The sequence below is a fragment of the Argopecten irradians genome, chromosome 2, assembly GCF_041381155.1.
Source record: "Argopecten irradians isolate NY chromosome 2, Ai_NY, whole genome shotgun sequence".
NCBI classification, from domain to species: Eukaryota; Metazoa; Mollusca; class Bivalvia; order Pectinida; family Pectinidae; genus Argopecten; species Argopecten irradians.
Window position 1 is genome coordinate 10618554 of NC_091135.1, and position 15374 is coordinate 10633927.

Consider the following 15374-nt stretch of genomic DNA (forward strand, 5'->3'; position numbering starts at 1 on the left):
AGGATTATATCTTGACAAGAATTATTGTTAATTTCAGTGTATCCAATCTGTTTGCACATCGGGGTTTCTTTTTTAATGAATACATGTATATAATTTCTTCTATTACACAGATTCTGATCTATAAGAAATTATATTTGAATACATTTACTTATATTTTGACTATCGTATTTTATCATTTTAAATATAATATTTTACAAATTTCATTTAGATCATTATTTTTCTATAATAGATTTGAGTTTTGTTTCTATTTACATGCATAAGTTCAAATGTACATTACAGCTTCGATCAAATACTTTATATCAAAATTATTATGAGATTCATTAATTCATCATACTCGTATAATTCTATATTCTAATACGTATATACATTTAAAGTGCACTTGCCACACATATGGAAGTGCATATATTTAAGAATAAACTAACTAACACGTGTACAGATAACTAAGCATGTTATGATGGGTTTTTTTGCGAATCAATAAACGGTCACTGAACTTCCTTTAATTTGGTTTTGTAAAAATCTAGGTATTCTGTAAAAAATCTAGGTATTCTGTAAAAATCTAGGTATTCTGTAAAAATTGCCGTCAACTTTTACTACTCTGCTCAATATTTCTTATAATGACAATTAACTTTCAAAATTGACATTACAAGACAAGTCTGGTTAAATAATATACATGAACATCTAACTGATAGTTTTTGTTAATTTAGTTAACAGTAAATCGATTCCATTTGATTATTAATTAATTTGTAGCATGGTGTTACTCCAACTTCATTTTAATTGACAAACTGGTCGTCTCGATCCTTGAACTAAATGCTACCGTTTTATGCTTCTGGTATGCCTTGGCTAGGAGACTAACTCCGGGCTTTATTCACGGTTCGATGACTCAACTTCAAAAGTCATGCGGTGTCATGGGGGTAATATAGGATTCAAAATTATTTAGAACGAATGCAAAAAATGGTATCCCAAAGTTAGTCAGTCTCCGTAACGATCATGCAATGGAGTAGCAGGCAGAAAGCGTGGAATGTATCTGCAGAGCACAAAATGTAGGAGTTAAAATACACCTGTTTTAGTGGATCTAAGTTATCGGAACATGACATATTACGTGTATCATACTAGCTCGGAGAAAAAAAAATAAAAAAATAAATAAATCACCAACTTGTTCGAAATGGAGTGTTCAAAAACCCTAAGCGTTACTTAAAACGTAGAGTGGCCACCAGACCCTAAGCTGTTGATAAGACTTTCTCAGCAGAGTTATTTACTAGATGATCTCCCCCTAGTTTCAAACTTAGAATCAGACATGTAGAGACAAAATAATCGAGCCAATTTTATTTTATTTTTCAATATTCTATACACTTGTGGCAAGTCTCCTTAAAACACAATCACAGACAAGTAGTAGACGATACCAATTGATTGAAAAGGGATTATTATATAGACAGGACAGGCTCTAAGCACATAAGCCAGATGCTTGTTCTTGTTTCAAAGATGATTTGGCTAAACCTATCCAAACTGGACAAATTATCTTGCTAAGCGCAACAGACGCAACAGACTTGTTGTAAGTGACGTTCTCTGGACCATCTGCTTGAGAGTCCACAGTTTCGATTCTTGTAACCTTGAAGCTTGACCTTTCTGACAGGTATATGGCACAGTCTAGACTGCATAGCCTACATCGTCAGACACTTGAGCTAAGGACGGGGATTTTGTAGATAACATTCATCTTAAAGGACATTGACCTTCCAACATATTTTTAAGCCATTTTTTGCACTCTGTGGTTGGGGCTGTTTGACGTAACATTCTATTGTTATACGCTCAAAAGTTGCTTTTCAAAATGTATTCTGAAGCAGTTGAAATCAGATCAAAACATATTGGAATAATCATGTGTACATAATTTTCTTGATCCCAATTACAATGCATAAAGAACATGAGGATATCGAAAAATATTCACCATGACGTCCTTTTGACACGACGAGAGTAATATCATAGATCATTATGTACACACTAGTGAGGGAGATCATATACTATAGATACCGAATTGATTGTTCTCAGTTGTTGTCCTAGCTATTTGCTGCACAATGTCCAAAAGGATGATAATTGTTATAAGGAATCGAAAAAAAGAATTAAGGAATAGTACGTATATTTGGTACCGCGTTCTGAAATAAAATACGGTAGTTTTCAAATAAATTATACGACAATCAGCATCTAATGTTTTGTCATAGTATGTGATTCGATTGAGCACTTCAGCATTTGGGGATTGATAGTATCCATGCGTCCATTGCCTACAAAACAGCCTTCTTGTTTTACTAATTCTTTTAAGTATAAAACTAGATATACAAACCCGGTAACTCTTAATTCCATCAGCACATTACATTATACTCAATATATATTAAATCATTCCACCGTTAACCTTTATCTGCTTAGTACATGTACTAATTCATAAACTTTCGTTATTTTAATCAATAAATTATTTTAGGTTTTAATAACAATGTCTCCAATAATTTTATTTTAAGATTTTTTTCTGTCATTAGAAGAGTTTTGATTTAAAAGATAAGCAGAATAAGTAGGGGTTTTATGTTTACTTTTTTCATGAAAGTTTCAAGCTAATAATATTGTATGACTATATGACTGAGGTAAAGATCCTAGATTTTTTTTAACGAAAAGTGCTAGTACACAGAGATAAAAAAATATAAAAAGATACACAAAACAAATCAAAAGTTATAGTAACACTAGAAAAAAGCAAAAATGTAAAAATCTAAAGGTTTTTTTTGTGACCCTGACCTAAGGTTTTGTTGTGACTTTTTGTAATCATTACACTGTATACATAATACATAGATTCTACTGATTGTAATACTGATGCTTCTTGTTAAAGTTGTATCTGTAGAATCCTGGTAGTATCTAGATATTTTCTTCAGACACGAAAGTATTATTTACTGGTGAATGTTTCCTGTGGGTTTTTTTCGAGAACTAACGCGTGTGTACACATGTAGTGACCCTCATCAGACAAATGCCCAGTCAGTATAGCAAGTTTCCTTGTCTTCTTTGAACTTGTGCATCCCCCTGTAACAATATGTAAGTATCTTATGATTACGTGCGTGTTTTGTCTCCATGCGATAGAGGAACCTGTAACAATATGTAAGTATCTTATGATTACGTACGTGTTTTGTCTCCATGCGATAGCGGAAAGGACTATGTACTTTATAGTGTATTTCACTGAATCATACAACTCATTACATTTACAACACACCTTGCCTTGACACACTGTGCCTATACCACGCTGAGCGGTCGTCCAACTACCAAAATTTTGAGAACTAAGACAGATAATTTCCTTTGTTTTAGACCATTTTTGTGTGGGGATAGAAACAAAAGCTTTCCTTACAGGAGCGAATTACATCCGTTATTGTAGTTCTATTCAGTACACTGTCAGATCGGTACGGAACAAAACATTTGTACAAGATAAAATAACGTGAAGGAGATGTTTTAGTGATTCCAATAATCGGTTGTCAAACTTCACTAATTATCACTCGAATGATGTTAGTTTATTTCCATTTCGGCGAAGTCTTACAATTGCATCAACTTTAATGAAGTTGGCGTTTTAAAATCCATTATGGACGCCGTTATATCAGTTTTACTTAATCGAGTTTGAAAAGCAATGTATTGCATTTTTATACTTCTTTTCATAAGATAAATATCTCCCATCCAAACACCATCTACACTCAGTAATTTGGTTTGAGGGCCGATACAGTGATGGGAAGCCATTTTATATAATCCTTTGCTTCTCCAGAAATCGACAGAATTTGCTTTCGGCGGGAAGGAAACCTTTGAAGTCACCTTATGACGGGTCCGCCATTTTCTAGAAACCTTTCAAGGGCCCAATTTGCCATTAAAACTCAACCCAGCTCGATGTATCACAATTCCAATTATCAGGGATAAAAACAATTTCAGTCCGATTGGCTGGCTCTGTGTAGATAGCTGAAAGAGAAGCTATACAAAATGGAAAATGTTCTATATTAAATCATATTCACCACGTTCAATCTGACAGAAAATCAAATCTCGCCGAGTCCTAAATTTTATTTGGCGGGTCATTTTAGCGAAAACATTGAACTACCAATGGAGAAGCAGCAATCTTGTTTAACAGTTTCTAGCGTGGCAGAACAATGTAACAAAGGCACAAACCAGTTCGGCATACCCTCGGATATATCCACCCTTGACCTGCGAAGACTTCCGACCCCGCCATACAGCATCACGGGTATTTTGGCGCCAAACGAAACCTCTGTTATAGAACAAGATGACCATGGAGCGGAAAATCAAGGCGATAGCTTCTGTAACCGGTTCATAGGTAAATACAACATATAATTCATCAGCTCACTTTTTGTATCTACACATCTCCAGGCTGATATCAATATTTGTAACTCACTTATTTTGATTTTCAAATCAGAGCATGCGATTTATGTTATTACTTTTAAAATGGATACCAAACTTTCTGTAATATGTTTTATTAATGAATACGCTGTCTTACGGATAATTCGCTTTGCACTGTTCGCATGTTAAAACGCCGATGACACAACGTAATTTTAACACAATATTTTCTAAAGACCGCTGCATTTAACAAAAACTAATACAACCAGTATGATACTGGGCTTATCTTTGTCTTCTCTTTTGAATTTCCTTTATCCTGAAAATAAAATGCTTTTTTAATGATAGCAACATGCTCTTTTAATAATCTAAACAATTTTATCTTATCAAGTTTTGAAATACATATTTGCGAATTGTTACATAAATCTTCATTTGTAAAACACGAGATTGTTTGTAATTGATATTGAAGGAATATGTCCATATCATCTCATTACTATAACAATAAATTCGTAATTATCCAAGTGAAGTCCTCTTCAAATGGTTAAGTTACAAATTTGGCTTCATTGGGATAATGTAGGAAAGATTTTGTGTGATGTGCATCTTTGGTTCATCCTGTGGGCTGTTCATCCTTGTTGCCTGTCATTTTCAGCTCGCTAGGAAACCATCACTAGAAACAAGTTTATACCTTAATTGTTGGAATTGATATGGCAATAATTATAGCTCCCATTTTATTGTAATAAAAATTCAAGTGACCTATGAAATACGATAGTTATGGTTATAGAAATGAAAAATTGTTAGAATTAGAAATTTAAGTTACAATGATAAATACTTATAACTAAGCATGAGCTTCTATAATTTTCGTGCTATATCTGCATAACATAAACAATATTTAAAACGCGGAGGAAATATGAAGATATTCATTTTGTAATATTTTCCGTCATCTAAACGAAATACAATTATTTCGAATTATAGCAGGAAGCATAAAATTACAAAATTAACAGCAGTAAACAGCGAGGGAGATGCCTGAAAATGCATTTATTGCTATTTCTATGCTCTCGATTGACAATCTGACATCGTACAAATGCTTCAACGGAATCTAACAAAAACTTGTCATTAATTGGAAACGTTAAATTAACTATTAATTTTCTAATCAATGGCGAATTCTCATTACTGATACAAACTAAACAAAAAATAAATTTCACGTTATTTTAGACTTTCCAACTCTAATAGGATACTGCATTTATTGGCAGATTTCTCTAAGTTATAAAGCATGGAATCTTTCGTGTCTGGAAACTCACTCACGCATTAGGTAAAGAAACTTCACAGTGCGAAATATAAGACGTTAACGTGAGTCGCTGAAGCAGTAACGAGCAATTGATGACGACGCCGTCAATATTTGTTTAAACTAATTAACTCTTGCTGTTAAAACTGTTCCGATATAAAAAAAACAAAATATAAGAAATTGAAATCAGATTTTTTTTTTTTTTTTTTTTTTTTTGTAAAAATAGTTACATCATATTTATATTTGGTGATGATTATTATCCTTTGTGATAACCATTTCTATTTCAGGCAATGCATATAATGAATAATTTATCGATAGTCGTAAACAATTTCTAAAATATCAGTTGGTTGATATTATTTGTCAAATACATATCATGATTTGTTTCCACCCTAAATGTTTTAATGTATACGTAACCACTACTTTCTGTAATCTTGATTAAGACTCTTATTTATCAATCAATGAACGATGAAAGTCAATTCCATTAATCCTTTTCTATCAATACTTTTTCAATGCTTAACATTTTTAACTCTATTCGTTTACGCGTGGAATAAACAAAATTCATTGAACAAAAAAAAGAAAAACAAAAACAAACAGGACACCCAGAAACAGTTTTCTTAAGAATTTCATATGGTAAAATAAGACCCCGGAGGTAATGGAAAATCACCGATAATGCATTTCTGCTTATAAATATTTTTAAGATGTTTGTACACACACACACATATATATATATATATATCAGTGTTTATATAAACTGCATGGCCAGTGAACAGATTCTGGTCGTAAAGCGATGATTTAATTACGGAAATTCAGGTTTGTCCGGAAATGATTAAAACTATTGATGTAATGTTTATAAATCGAATCGTATTTTGAACGCAAACAATAGAAAATGCTGCTGTTTTGACTAAGTTAACGACTCATTTCAGGTTTCAACAATTCGGTTAGTTCTAACAGCAATAAGATCGGAGACCATGTGGATCCTAATCACTGTGGGACTTCAGCCTCGGACTTTCAGAGATTCCAGGATAACATTAGCAATACCGCCGGAGGAACAGGGAATACCGCGGACAACGGAGAAGGTAACGGTATTATCTGGCCTGTAGAAATTAGTTATCTACTTAATAATCTTGATCCGGAACCATATGTGACGTTAATAATGAACTATAAACATCGACAAACCTTAGCCAAATTTCGCTGTGGGAACTTGAAACTTAAAGTAGAGACGGGACGGTATTCTCATCCTGTTATACCTTTACAGGAGAGAAAATGTACTTTGTGCAATTCAGGCTCTATAGAAGATGAGACTCATTTTCTGATAGATTGTGACTTTTATTCAGATTTGAAACTTTCTCTATACAACAAAGCATCTTTTTATTTAACAAACTTCACAAACCTTGATTCTGCTCTTAAATTACAATTTCTTATGCAGAATATGAACCTTCAATCCACGTTAGCGTCCACATTATATAACCTGTACAAACGAAGATTATGTTTTGGTTTTGTTTCATAATAATATGTACTAGTACATGCTTTTAAGAATCCCAACCTAGATAATACTACTGATCATGTATCTCCTTACCGATATACGATAGAACTGACACTATTTTACGATCGTGACGAATTTGTTTTTTTTTTTTTTTTTGGATAATTTGATACTTTTTAAATATATATGTATTATTTTAAGTGTCTCGTAAGTCAGATCTGGCTGGGCATTTTTATTCTAATTGGTAAATTATTTATCATGGCTGTTTTTTACCCTGTTGTAAAAATGTGTGACATTCTAATAAATAAAATATTGTATTGTATTTTATTGTACTTATATTTTACGGAAAACTGTTGTTCCTTGAAGAACTAAATGTATATCATTATCTTTGTAATATTCCAATGAAAAATGCTACATTGTATCTCTGCTCTGTATAAGATCACAAGTATAAATGTGTTAAAATAGCTAAATTGCTTTCGCTTTGTCTGTATGTCTTCAGTTAGACGAATTAATTAATTATGCTGAGGAGTTACATTGATATCGGAGTTACACGTCACTTTCTGCAATTTGAATATTAAAAATGTGTTTTTCCCCTTTCTTTTATATACTTCTCTCTGAAAATTTTATCATCGTTGACTATTTTCTATTGAATGATTTTTATTTAGATTTTTTTAAATAGAAAATAATTCTATAGAACTTTCATGTTCATAGCTTAACTCAATTCGTGTTTATATTTTATGTTCTGTTCTTTGAATTTTGTAAACAGCTCTTAAGAGTGTGGTAACATTCTATATCGAGGGTTACAACGATAAAGTTAAACAAATAAAAGCAATATACAAATATTTGTTAATCTGTTTTTATGAAGAAAACAAAATTTGCGATTCCAGGCTTTTTGCAAATGAAATCGTGGTGCTTTACGTTCTGTATTAAACAAAATATTAAAATTTGAAAGTGTAACATGATTTATGGGACACCCTGTAAAAACTATTTTTGATCGCCGTTTTTATGATAATGAATATTAAGTTGCTAACCTAGATAAAAAAGTCTAACTTTGATTTAAAAGCAAACATAGAACAAACAGAATGATAGTAACAGTTTAAAGATGCTACACCGCGGACGAATGGTATTATCATCTCTATCAAAAAAGGAACAGACGATTTAGTGTTGTTCTTCGGTTAAAAATGTTAAATTACTTACTTTACACCACTACCACCATCGACAAGTTTGAACTTCTTACTTATATTACTTCTAGATAAAAATATTTAAAATAATTATTTGCGTCCCGAAAAATTTCTATCGAACTATGCCCTATATGGAATGAACTACTGATTTTGCGCATCCACTAAAAGCAAAACATGTTATTGTATATAATATTTTGTTTTAATGAGAAATATATTTACATGAGTTAACGCTATTTGCAGTTCAAATCATGAGCACTGTTTATGCTTTGTCGGCGATGAAGCATCCTTAAACATAAATGTACACTATATCGTGTTTGCTGTGATAATACAAGGTCAGCTGCTGCAAAATAATTACCATGACGGATATCTGTTTTAATTTGAGTTAGTATGGAATTTTTACTCAAACTGTTCTTTTTATAAACTCATTTCACAACAATGCTGGAGATAATGGTTTGGATAGAAAAAAGAGGAGCAGGTTTGGGAAAATTAAGAAAGATTATGGGAAATGGATTAGCATCAATCAACATTTTAGATCAGTTCGGTTTTCATTATATAACTTTTTAAGAGAACTACCTACATGGAGAACTATAAATAGTACATTACCTTTTGTTTCAAAGTTCACTTTTTCTTGTCTTATCATGATAAACTACGTACTGTATAGTGGATATCTTGCGGGTGGTTTATTTGCGCTATATTTTACTGACATCCGCTAATTCAATACTTGCACGAAATAATTGCTATGTTATTGTACCATTGCCATGGCTTTGATCACTATGTATCATATCTAAAATGCCATTGCAAATAAAATCTTCATAATACATTGACACCATTAAAACTTTATTGGTCTGTGAATATTTCATTTAGAGTATTACCGTGAAATCATACCCCGCGAATACGATCCGTGTACAAAACCGCGAGATAGAGACCTGCGAATTTAAGATGCTTTACAGTAATTTATTTCAATAAGCCGATACAGATACAAATGATAATTTTTAAGTGTTATAATAGCTTTATATGGTCAAAAGTGTCGATCGTATTACCAAAGGTTATATACGTTCAAATGGAAGTTAAAACATAATTTATTAAAACACAATGAGTTGTTCAAATTATATAAAGCCCTATTCATCCCAGACTGTAAACTGTAAACATTGGAATGCTTAAATAGAAATAACTGTTTTACAAATGTACGATTTAGAAAACAAAATCATCGGAATGGCAAGGATGTTTAAAAGCATAATTGTATTACAAAAAAAAGTTTTCTTTGAATGCGTAACTGATCAAAAGACACAATGACACAGATCGCGGTGTATCTATCAGTCAATGTTTAAAGTACAACTCTCCTAACTAACAATAAAAAACTCAGGATTTTTCAAATAAAACAACAATGAGCTAGTTGGAATACTAGCCGACTCCCCACTATTTCTTTAACATTAACTACCGAGAGGAACACCCGTCTATTTCATGAATGAAGGCTTACAAGTTGGCATGCGCACGTTTTTCCCCGGCGGCTATAGATCGGTCTCGCGTGGCGAAGAGAGCCGTCCCTAATATAATTAGTGTTATTCCTGCTTCTGGTATTCTATCCAATTAACCTTTCTGCTATAGATGTCGGTATTAAAAGCCTTAAAGTCCTGATATGTTGAAAAATTATACATATTTACTACAATTTCCATAATATTGTCACTATTTTGAGCGACCATTGTCAAAAAGATTTTTAATTAATCGTACGTGTATGGTATATGTTGTATAACGTTGCAATATAAAAAGAATGAATATATTGAAAAGCAGAATTGTATCTGATAATATCTATGACATATTTGGGCACTCTAAAAGCCACACTGAAGTGTTTTTGGGTATATAAATAAAACATAGCGAATTTTACTTATTAATATGCAAAATAAAAGTCACAAAATAACATATTTTATTGCATCAACCCTCCCTTCCCAACATCAACATCAAATTCTACAAAAATGAAGTAACAGTCAGGAAAAAACCCATTAAAGGTTATTATTTTGTTATATAAATTCCAGACAGCTGAATGTGCATGGTCTTAACCAGTTTTCAAAATGCTACACTGTCGGCGAATGACAAGTTTTATCTGCCAAAAATTACAACAAAACAGGCGAATCAATATTTTTCTTCAATGACAAAAGTTTTCTTACTTTGCGCTATAATCATCATTGAAAAATTTGAACATCTTATTTCTTCAGAAAATGAATAGTTAAATTAATTAATTGCATCTCTAAATAGACCCATTACATTATGTCCTATATATTATGTCTAATGAAGTTCTGATTCCACAGCCAACAAACGCAAAGCGAATTATTTTATGTACATTTTTGTGTTAATTAGACTTATGTACACACGATTAAACATCAATTATTGCCCCACTGATAAATATTGTTTATATTCTGTCGGAGTTGATACATTTTTAAATCATATTCTTTAAAGCAATGTATCTATTCTATTCTCGAAGTGTGTTAAGATTTTTCTAACACTTCTGATAAAAAAACGAGTGATAGAATAACTTTTACATATCGCCTTTATTTTTTACATCAGGTCTTCAAGGGAAGCGGAAACAGAGGCGATATCGGACTACCTTCACCAGCTACCAACTGGAGGAGCTGGAGAAGGCCTTCCACAAGACACATTATCCAGATGTGTTCTATAGGGAGGAGCTCGCCATGAAAATCGACCTGACGGAGGCTAGAGTTCAGGTAAGTGAGATGTAGAGAGGGGCTCGTTATGAAAATTGACCTGATGGAGGCTAGAGTTCAGATAGGTGAGATGTAGAGAGGGGCTCGTAATGAAAATTGACCCGACGGAGGCTAGAGTTCAGGTAAGTGAGATGTAGAGAGGGGCTCGTTATAAAAATTGACCTGATGGAGGCTAGAGTTCAGATAAGTGAGATGTAGAGAGGGGCTCGTAATGAAAATTGACCTGACGGAGGCTACAGTTCAGGTAAGGAAATGTAGGGAGGGGCTCGTTAGGTACAGTTCAGGTAAGGAAATGTAGGGAGGGGCTCGTTATGAAAATTGACCTGACGGAGGCTAGAGTTCAGGTAAGGAAATGTAGGGAGGGGCTCGCCCGCCATGAAAATCGACCTGACGGAGGCTAGAGTTCAGGTAAGGAGATTTAGGGAGGGGCTCGCCCGCCATGAAAATTGACCCGACGGAGGCTGGAGGTCAGGTAAGGAAATGTAGGGAGGGGTTCGTTATGAATATTAACCAAACGGAGGCTAGAGTTCAGGTAAGGGAGATGTAGAGGGGTCGCCATGAAAATCGACCTGACGGAGGCTAGAGTTCAGGTAAGGGAGATATAGGGAGGGGCTCGCCATGAAAATCGACCTGACGGAGGCTAGAGTTCAGGTAATGGAGATGTAGGGAGGGGCTCGCCATGAAAATCGACCTGACGGAGGCTAGAGTTCAGGTAAGGGAGATATAGGGAGGGGCTCGCCATGAAAATCGACCTGACGGAGGCTAGAGTTCAGGTAAGGGAGATTTAGGGAGGGGCTCGCCCGCCATGAAAATCGACCTGACGGAGGCTAGAGTTCCGGTAAGGGAGATTTAGGGAGGGCTGCCATGAAATCGACCTGACGGAGGCTAGATTCTGTAGGAGATTTAGGGAGGGCTGCCATGAAATCGACCTGCGGAGCTAGGTCAGGTAAGAATCAAGAAAGAGCGGTTTCACCTGCACATATGTGCACACCGCGATGTGCGGCCTTGACGTATCATTCAGGTTTGCTGATTGTCAATTGAAATTTATTTACTATTAGAATGAAAGATAATGTATAAATTGCTTTTGACATACAGTTGCTGGATTAACTAGTTCATTTGCATCTTACTCCACAGGTTTGGTTCCAAAATCGGCGAGCAAAATGGCGGAAGCACCAAAGGATGGCCGACAAAGATCAACTATCTCCCGGTAAATAATATAAGTAAAAGCAACGAGAAGGGGTCTTATGAAAACGATATGGATCACAATAATATCCTTTTATATTGGAGTAGGAAATTGTGTAACCAAAACCCCGAGGGATATGATTGGTAGGCAAACCATGCACTTGATAGCAAAAAAAATCATCCCTAGTGACATATTCATTTATCGACGCCTACCAATTACAAAGTAATGTCCCTATATCACCATACAAGGGTATATGGGTTTTTTTTAATTCTATTGATTTACATTTTTCTCATCAAGTAGAAATACATTTTCATCCTAACCATTTTGTTCCTGAATTTGTTAAAATAAAAAGTAGGCCCTAAATGACCCCAGACGTCCATGAGTCCTAAAACTAAAGCAAACAAACAAATTCCCTTAGCTTGGAATTTTCTGTTTACCTCCTGATTAGCTACTGATTATTTCCCCTCTCCCACTGTTTTTCTCTTGTATCCTTAAGGCAGGATTTCTCCATTATTCTCCATTTCAATTCATTTTACAATTTAAATTTTACACTAAAAACACACTTTTGATAGAACAGAATTAGTTGGTTACTCTGGATCATTCCCTCTGAAGTATCAAAGTTCTTGTCTGGGATGCTTGGTACAGACTGACTATGATATCATCAGATTCCCCTCGAATTATTTTTTCAGGTCTGGGGACTTTCCGCAGAACCAATCGTCCTTCAACCATGCCGACAGGGACTAACCCGTCCTTGCCAAACGTTGCTCCTTTGTCTACGATGCCTCTCTCTGGCATGTATTTCCATAGCAACCTGAACGATTGGCAGAAGTCATTTGGCAACGCTTTGTCCAATCAAATGGCTCCTTACATAGCCGGCGGATTTCGATATGACAGGCGCCAAAGTCCAAATGCAGGTATTTTTTCTCGGTTATCTTATAGTAATTCTTATATTTCAAAGATATCAGCATTGGCGTTAATGTTGTTCCGATTGCGCTTTTCATATCTTTACTTAGAACCAACGAAGTATTTCTTCACAAAACATTTCAAATCATTTCAAAATCATGATCGATTTCTAGTATTTACGATATACGTGTAACGCTTCCACACATTTTCAGTTGTCAATATAAGTATATTATATATTGTTTGGTCGTGTAAGTCTATGAATTTATAATTCGTTACCCTCCATAGAGACAGGTTATAATTGTACAATTATCATGTTGTCTGAGGAAAAATGAATTTGACATCAAAGATTATGGCGTCACTCTCACAAACACAGCATGATAAAATCGCTCCATACGTATAAGAAGCCATAGAATTAATTTATATCTGTATTTCATAATTCAGGAAACTCTCTAACCCCTTGTGATGCCTACCAGTACAACATGGCGACCAACAATGGCGAGATGAGAGCGTCAAGTCTTGCCCAGCTAAGACTGCGTGCTAAGGAACACACTAACGCGATCTCGATGACGCAGTAAATATGTTGCCATCTCAATGACGCAGGAAACGTGCGAATCACGCAATCGCAATAACATTCGCGTAGACCAGAAACTCCAGATGCAGTCAAACTCAAACTTCCACCAACAGTCCTTAAATACCCGAAATATATTCTTCAAGTCATTATCCTACTGAATTAAAATTTAGTGGATCTTCAACCTCAAAGTCGGACGGACATTCCACAGACGTTCTTCCACTCTCCTGGAAACATTCCGTACTGAGATATCAACATTCTGAATGTTAGAAAATAAATAAATATGGCTGCGTCCATTTGTGATACATTTGTTACAGATTATAGCATATATAAAGTTCTGAGATACAGCACTGTAATCTAGCTTTTAAACGTTCCATGACACACAATATACATATACTTTATGGAAATAAACGATATCGTCAGTGGCATTTTTTCTTCTTTTTTTTCTCTTCATTATGGATATCACATTACAACGATAGTGTAACAAAGGAGAACAACTGCACTAACTTTGTGTAAGATTGTGAATACCAGAATAATTATTCTTAGCCGGTTGGTTAAAGTTGACTTTCACAAAGTCCACAGTCACATATTGTACAGATATATAACCAGGAAACATCTGGATATACATCCTCTATACTCCAGGGGCTTCGATCTCTACATCCCTCGATTATCTCATAGTACAACTGGAGGCAACATAACAGAACAGGTAATTTAGTTCTTTGATGTACATCAAAAGAGCCGTATAACGGTACACTGTAGTTGACTGTGTGGCTTTGATGTTAGGCGTCGCTCTATCTGTAGTCTTCAAATGAATTTTTTGCAGACCTGTGATTTGTTCAGATTTGTTCCCGTGAGCTACCTTCAGTTTACTATGAGATAGTCCAGGGGCGTAGAGATCGTTTGTGATTTGAACCCCTTGAGTATTTAGGATGCTGAATGTAAGGTTAGAGACATGCAGACTAATGGTGATGTACAACCTAAAATAAATAAAAATGGATTCTTCTTACCGCTGAAAACACAAAAAACATAAATTGAACTACAAGAATGTCCTTAATTATCTCAATGCAAACGCAGAGTAATGAATCCAGACATATCATGTCAAGCGGGCCAGAGTAAGTATGTATTGGACAACAAAAAAATTGTCAACTGTCAAAGGAAAAATAATCATCAAATAAATTGCTCCATAGAAACTGTCATTCCCCACAGATGCGATCCATTTCGAAGGAATTGATGGAATTTGCATTTAATGCATGCAACATACATACAGATAATAAGACAAAAATGAAATTGTTATCTAGTCAGAATGTTTGCTGCATTGGTCGGCATTGACGTAGATGGCACATTATTGCTATCAAATCATTGTATTTTGACGTAGTGCGTTTCTTATTTAAAACAGACAAACCCATACATCGAATGCCACGTTTCATTCATCAAAAGAACATTCAGGTATTTAAGGTAACTACCTATAAGATGAGAGAGAAAAAAATAATGTGCATGAATTATTATTGAGCTATCTTAAGTTACAGAAAATACTACTATTTTACCCTAAACAAAACAGCTTGTTATTAAACTCTCCAAACATTACGCTTTGTCTAGTATCACTGCATTTAAGATGATGCATTCATATGAAACAAATAAATAGCATCCTTCAAAATTGGCCAACCATATCAATTTCGTGCTATTTTTTATCCATGTTAACATATTTACATAATTTTT

General features: G+C 34.4%; 1 protein-coding gene across 2 annotated transcripts; it reads left to right on the plus strand.

Annotated features, from left to right (window-relative positions):
• The first annotated feature begins 2775 nt into the window (after positions 1-2775).
• LOC138314422 (retinal homeobox protein Rx1-like) lies at positions 2776-14083 on the plus strand. Of its 2 annotated transcripts, none has more exons than XM_069254746.1 (6): positions 2776-4327; positions 6550-6702; positions 10847-11004; positions 12139-12211; positions 12877-13101; positions 13532-14083. In XM_069254746.1, exons 1-6 carry the CDS (start codon positions 4099-4101, stop codon positions 13663-13665), a joined length of 972 nt encoding a protein of 323 aa, XP_069110847.1. In that variant the 5' UTR covers positions 2776-4098; the 3' UTR covers positions 13666-14083. The 2 variants fall into 2 exon arrangements, with proteins under 2 accessions (XP_069110847.1, XP_069110848.1); XM_069254747.1 differs by having other exon boundaries at positions 12877-13097.
• Positions 14084-15374: the final 1291 nt, after the last annotated feature.

Coding starts and splice junctions, on each gene's coding strand:
- LOC138314422 (XM_069254746.1), top strand. CDS start 4,099: ATGGAGAAGCAGCAATCTTGTTTAACAGTTTCTAGCGTGGCAGAACAA. Junction 6,703..10,846: donor TACCGCGGACAACGGAGAAG/GTAACGGTATTA, acceptor TTTTTACATCAG/GTCTTCAAGGGAAGCGGAAA. Junction 12,212..12,876: donor CAAAGATCAACTATCTCCCG/GTAAATAATATA, acceptor TTATTTTTTCAG/GTCTGGGGACTTTCCGCAGA.